Source organism: Triticum urartu, chromosome 1, assembly GCF_003073215.2.
Source record: "Triticum urartu cultivar G1812 chromosome 1, Tu2.1, whole genome shotgun sequence".
Lineage (NCBI taxonomy): Eukaryota > Viridiplantae > Streptophyta > Magnoliopsida > Poales > Poaceae > Triticum > Triticum urartu.
Genome location: NC_053022.1, coordinates 7,622,356 through 7,629,086, shown reverse-complemented (window position 1 = coordinate 7,629,086; position 6,731 = coordinate 7,622,356). Strand labels below are relative to the sequence as shown.

The following is a 6,731-nucleotide window of genomic DNA, read 5'->3' as shown; positions in this document are numbered from 1 at the left end:
GGACATTGCCGGTCACTACCATTCTTAAGTTAGTTCCTCAGCGTAGAGTCTATCACCGTCCCAAGCGGTGCCGTCCCCGGTGATGACGCCGCTGGACATATGCTAGGGATCTGATCATGATTTTTATCATCTCTTTGGAGTTCTTTGTTTTTTTGGAAATAATTTTGATCTATTCAAGAGGGCAGGCCTGGCGCAGTTGTGAAGTCCTCCCCACTTGTGTCAAGAGGTTCTCGGTTCAAACCAGCCTCTACGCATTGCACTTGGCAGGAGCAAGACTAGATTCTCGTAATTCCTCCCGAGACCACACCTTATGTTGGAGCCTTCTATGCACTTGGTCTGTTCTTTTTTACTTTAGATATATACATCATTTGTCATGACAATACTATACAGAGAATATCTGTGTACCACCCTCAATGCCGCTTCCTCCTTTCTTCTGAATTATCCATCGCTACACAGTTCCCAAGGACTTGCAAAGTCGAAATAGTGTGATTCTTTGGTAATTTCAATGGGTTCAGAAACCACACGTTTAAGTACCGTGAGGAAGACAAAGCTCGAATCCATAGCATTCTCCATACACCCCGAATATCCATTTCTGAGTCCAGACTCATCTGCATTCGGTGAAGAGAAAATACAAAAAAAAACGAACTTTTTTTGCATGAATGATAATTTGATGCGTGAGGTGTGCTCTAAATTGCAAATCATTTGGACATATGAGTAGCTCTCAGCAAAAAAAGACAAATTGAACCGGAACACTACATGAATAGTAGAAAATCGCATACCAATTTTTTTTTTGCTGAGAGCTACTCAGATGTCCAAATGATCTAAAATATGTAGCACACCAAATTACTTCATTCTAAAATAATTGAATTTTTTTGAATTACTCTAGTATTAGTACTTGTTTTGAATTTTCTATTAATCAGGGGAGGAGCGGAGCTTGGGCAACGAATTTCCTCGTCCCACACACACCATTCATTAGCAGCGATATTACCGCACATCATTACCACCAACCGTTTGACCGGAATATGCATTCTTGTATGTCTTGTGGCGCTTTAATCAGAGCTTAGTTTGGTGTGATGTGCACTCCGTGAAGGCTTTATTCCGGTCGCCTGCAATAAACCGAGCAGTCATCGGTTTCCTCTTCCATGGAATCATAACAACTTTCCTGCTAACCTCCCTAGGAAAAGCTTAAGGTTCCTCCGTCTCTCGCTGGCACCGTCGCCGGTCCGTCTCGTTTCTAGTGGCCTTAGGGTCATGACGGCATGGTGGATATTGGCCCTTGCTAGTGGGAGAGCTCTGTTTTTAGATGTTTCTTCGACTTTTGTTAGGTTTTGTATCCTGTTCAGGAAAATAAGATGGTGACAGCTCCCTGAAGATGGAATAAGATTCTTCCCGCCTAGCCCCGTCCCGGTGGTGTGTCTAGTATCGTCGGTGGGCGTGTGGGGGTGTGTCTCTTGCGGATCTATCCTTGGTGAATTTGCTTCCATCTGCTCTATGTTTATGTTTCTTCAAGTTGAATTCTTCCGATCTACATTACTCTTCATTAGCGGTGGTTGTTGTTTTACTACGTTAGTCCGATGGGACCTTAGAATGACGACTTCTCGACTATCTACCATAACAAGTTTTACCCGGCTCCGACGAGGAAGGGGCGATGACGGCAGCGCGCCTTCGACACGCCATAGTGCTTGTAATCGTTGCTAGGTGGACTCAGATGTAATTTTTGTTATTGTTGATGTTCATTGTACTATCATGACCGAAGATGAATAGATAAGAAGTTTTGTCAAAAAACCTAAATTCAACTCAAGCAGTACACATCCAATCTACAGATAAGATCATTGATCCATCCATCAAAACTTACGTGCCGGGTAAGTGCTGCATTCACCTAGTCACCAAGTACGGCATCGCATGGAATATGGTGCACCCTAATGCTATCACGTGCTACGCCACGTTAATTAATGGACTTGTCGTGCTGTGACGCGTTCGTCCAGCCGTTTTAGGACACGCGTGTCCTCTTTTGCAGACTGCGAAAAAGGACATTTGCGTACGTCCCCGCGTAACAGCAGAAGCGAACGGCATTTTTATCTCCGGGCAACCTCTCTCCTGCCACGTTTATTCAGTTGGGATAAAACTTCTACAGTGTGCAGCATTAGTACTACTCCGTCCGGATATATACGAGGCTTCTTTTATTTTTGGTCAAAGTTTGACCATGAATTCAGCTAATAAAATAAAAATTATGTCATAAAAATTATATCATAGAAAATCTCTTTCAAATACAAATCCAATTAAGTTTGGTTTTTATAAGTGGGTCATGTCGTGTTAGCACATGGACCTCACCTTGCGGCCAGGCATGGCACCAATGATAGGCAGTGGTATTGTAGACCTCATAATTTACTTACAAATATCAAGGTAAAATTGACACACTTAAAAAATAGTTGAAACATACCCAATAACCTCATTGTAAAGACCGTGATAATTTATGTAGATCAGAACTTTTGACCTAAATAAGTCGTCAAAACATACCAGCATGAGATTTAATTTTGACGATCTCATCGCAGTGTTTTCTTTATGTGAAAACGGTTTTTCAATCGAACCGAAGATCTGAGCTACAAAACATTTTGAAGGAATATTTGTCTACATCATCAGTTTTCTTGTTATATGCCATTTTTAAAAATGCAGTCCTGGCCGCTGGAGCTTCACGCGTGCATGCATCGCTCACCTCGCAAGTATGCAATCGTTCGGGTTTGTTACTAACCACCAATCACTCGGTAGTTAGTCCAGTCCATGAATCAAATTTCATCTCTTTTCTTATAAGAATTGAGATACATGTCACCTAATTTTCTATGACTTTTCTCTTCCTAAGATATTTTTATTCTAAGATTAAGACCTAAGAAAATCATACGAAGTGAAATGTCATGTATATGAATTTCTATAGAAAAAAAGGTGTGATTTGGTGCATAGAATAGAAATTTTTACGGTAATGTTTTCTTTACTTTGGAATATGATGGTTTGTTGCTTGCTTGTATGAGCCCAACAAGTTGAAGACTAGTCGCGCAGCCCTATATTTGTAGTATAAAATAAGATACTACCCCTGCGATTCACAAGCAAGAGTTAGCTAGTAGATGATAAACTAGTCTGTTTCACAGCTCAACTCCTACGGAGCTGGCGTACGAACATCATGAAAGACCTTGTGCACCACCTCCTGCAAGGAGCGTCTCCACGAGAATGGTTTCTCTTGCTCTTCTTCCCCTTTGTGCTCGTGCTTGTACACTACTCGTTGACTAGGTTCGCTGCAAAGAGAGCAGACAGGCAGCAGGTAAATCGCCGTCTCCCACCTTCACCCATGGCGCTGCCCATCATCGGCCATCTCCACCTTGTCGGCTCCATACCGCACGTCTGCCTCCGTGATCTCGCCAGGAAGCATGGCCCCGACCTCATGCTCCTCCGGCTCGGCGCCGTGCCTACTCTCATCGTTTCGTCACCGCGTGCCGCTGAGGCCGTGCTGCGCACGCATGACCACATCCTTGCATCGCGCCCACACTCCGTTGTCGCCGATATCATGATGTACGGCATGTTGGACGTTGGCTTCGCACCCTACGGTGAGTACTGGCGGCAGACAAGGAAGCTCGTCACCACCCACCTTCTGAGTGTCAAAAAGGTGCAGTCATTCCGCAGCGCCTGTGAGGAGGAGGTAATTTAATAGCTGTTGTTTAAAACTTTAAATTGCATCCATGTCTACACAAGGGTGAAAAATATTTATGAGCCTATTTGGTCGTTTATGCCGGACATGGTATTCAACGGACAACTGGACTGCTCCATTAAAAAAATGTACTCCCTCCGTTCCTTTTTACTCCGCATATAAAATTTGTATCGAGTCAAACTTCAGCCACTTTGACCAAATTTGTATAAAAAAATATTAACACCTACAATATCAAATATACATAATATGAAACTACACTCCATAATGAATCTAAAGACATCTCTTTGGCCTTGTAAATGTTGATGCTTTTTTCTATAATTTTGGTCAAAGTAAAGATACTTTGACTCCAGACAAAAGTTATATGCAGATTAAAAAGAAACGGAGGGAATACTCAATTGCTCAACAGGATTAGAGAGCGCGAGATTGTCCCGTAGGCCAGGCAGTGGTACCGTTGTCGTAATCTCGGTAAAAAATGTTAGGGAAGAGCTGACAGGCATGCAGGGGACGTAGTGCTTCAGAACAATTGACGGAATGGGTGAAACTTGCAAGAGGGGACGGCGCTGGCCAAAGGAAGAATGGGGGTCGCAGGATGGCCCCTAACAATTAAATTACTAAAGATGTCCGAAAACTCAATAATTTTTTAAAAAAATACAACATACATGTTCGTGTTTTCATCAAGAAAAGGTATATTGTGCGCTCTGAAAAATAAATAAATAACAAGATCTATAAAAGCAACATTAGGAGATCCGGCACAGGCCATCAGCCGCCTGCAGCGCGTGACGCGTGTCCTGTGTGTGGCCTGCGCACCGCACCACAGTATTCTCCGGCGTTATTGCAACTAAATTTCTGTTGTAATTTTTTCTTCAACATCACCTGTGTTGCAAAAGTTCCTGCCAAAGCAACACCTATGTTGCAAAAAAGTAAAGACGTAAATTTTTTGCAACTAGACCTCTGTTTCAAAAACAAAATCTGCAACACAATCTTTATTTCAAATGTTTCTGCAACCGGGTATGTGTTGCAAAAGGGAACACGCAACATGACTTTTGTTGCAAAAGTGAGGACTGTGCTAAGCCACAAGATTACGCCGGATCCGACAGCTCGCACCCCGGCGGATCTTTTCACATCCCTTTCTTTATACACATGCCACAAAACTAAACATTTCTTCGACAGAAGGTTATATCTTTATATGGACATGGTATTTTCCATTTTAATAATGTTGCTAAAAACAGTTAACATATTTGTTTATCATCTGTCATGCTCCAGGTTGCAACTTTGAATTACTAGTCCCTAGTTTTTCTGCTGACTAGATAATTGCCCGTGCGTTACAACTTTAAATAACCAAGTCTCAGATCTTGGTTATGTATGCTAGCCATAGTTTGTATGCATATCTTACTTTCCATGACGATTAAAAAGGACCTCAAGAAAGAATAAATTTCATTTTGTAGAGGCTAATAGCTGTGAAAATTTAGCTAGCCCTGACGTCTTAACATATGAATGATAGGTGAGCATTGCCATGGCCAAGATCAATAAGGCAGTCGCAACAGGTTCAACGGTGGACATGAGTGAGCTGCTAAGCTCGTTCACAAATGATATTGCGTGTCGCGCTATATCAGGCAAGTTCTTCCGAAAAGAAGGGCGTAACAAGCTGTTCCAGGACCTGATCAATGATAGCACACGACTGCTAGGAGGATTCATCCTTGAGGAGTACTTCCCTGTCCTGGCTAAGGTTAGCGTGCTGAAGTGGGTTGTCTGTGCAAAAGCCGAGAGAATGAAGAAGAGATGGGCTGATCTACTTGAAAAGGTGATTGATGACCATGATAGCAAGGACAGCGTGATGCCTGATCAGAAAGAGGGTGCTGATTTTATCGATGTTCTGCTATCTGTTCAACAAGAATATGATCTAACCAGAGAGCACATCATTGCTATGCTGACAGTAAGCATCAATGCTTCCGGCTGTAATCTCTAAATAAAATAATTACACATGTCATGCACACCATCATTTCATAGCGGAGAAAGTACATGTGGATTTGGCTAGGTTGATCTAACAGATTTCTTGTGAATATTCTCAGGACATATTTTTTGGAGCAACAAGCACATCATCTCAAACCCTTGAGTTCACCCTTGTTGAACTTGTAAAGAGGCCACACATGATGAGGAAGTTACAAGACGAGGTCAGGAGTAACATCATACATCGGGGAGAAGGAGCATTCACCAAAGTCAACCATAACAGCATGATTTACCTGAAAGCAATCATAAAAGAATCGCTCCGGCTACATCCTGTGGCGCCTCTCCTTTCTCCGCATCATGCAATGGCTGATTGTTGCATCGATGGTTACACAGTTCCGAGTGGCACACAAATATTTGTTAATGCTTGGGCTATTGGCAGAGACGCGAGCTCCTGGGAGGACGCAGATGAATTCATGCCTGAAAGGTTTTTAGACGATGGCAATGCAGCACGTGTCAATTTCAAGGGAAATGATTTCCGATTCTTGCCATTTGGTGCAGGACGAAGGATGTGCCCTGGAATCAACTTTGCGATTGACAGCATAGAGATCATGTTGGTGACACTTATGTACTATTTTGATTGGGAGCTACCCCAAGGGTTGGAACCAAATGATGTTGATATGACTGAGGTGTTTGGGCTAACGGTGCGCAGAAGGGAGAAGCTTCTCTTAGTTCCCAAGTTATCTAGCCACATACATGGACTGGATATTGCACCATAATAGCACCATCATCTTTTCTTAAATGTATATTAAGTGTAATATAGCGGAAACATAAACCTTGCATTTTTGTTGAAAAATAAAAATAAACACTTCTTGTTTGATCCTCCAACCTCTGCACCAAGAGGATGCAACATCCCAACAGTAAAAGTTGTTGTCGTCCGGTGTCTGCCGATGTCCCACGACCATGCCTCCATGGTCTAGCATCATCGGTCGGCATGTCAAGATGTGTCCCTGGCGGATCTATCTTTGGTGGATCTACTCGGATCTATTCGCCGTTTGTCTACATTCATGTGTCTTCTGGTTGGACCCTTCTG

General features: G+C 42.7%; 1 protein-coding gene across 1 annotated transcript; it reads left to right on the top strand.

The window, feature by feature from the left end:
- The first annotated feature begins 3,301 nt into the window (after positions 1 to 3,301).
- On the top strand, positions 3,302 to 6,417 carry LOC125522768 (indole-2-monooxygenase-like). Its single transcript, XM_048688115.1, has 3 exons — positions 3,302 to 3,685; positions 5,196 to 5,627; positions 5,764 to 6,417. The coding sequence occupies exons 1-3, from the start codon at positions 3,338 to 3,340 to the stop codon at positions 6,415 to 6,417; spliced, it is 1,434 nt and encodes a 477-aa protein (XP_048544072.1). The 5' UTR covers positions 3,302 to 3,337.
- The last annotated feature ends 314 nt before the right edge of the window (positions 6,418 to 6,731 follow it).

Coding starts and splice junctions, on each gene's coding strand:
- LOC125522768 (XM_048688115.1), top strand. CDS start 3,338: ATGGCGCTGCCCATCATCGGCCATCTCCACCTTGTCGGCTCCATACCG. Junction 3,686..5,195: donor GCAGCGCCTGTGAGGAGGAG/GTAATTTAATAG, acceptor TATGAATGATAG/GTGAGCATTGCCATGGCCAA. Junction 5,628..5,763: donor ACATCATTGCTATGCTGACA/GTAAGCATCAAT, acceptor GAATATTCTCAG/GACATATTTTTTGGAGCAAC.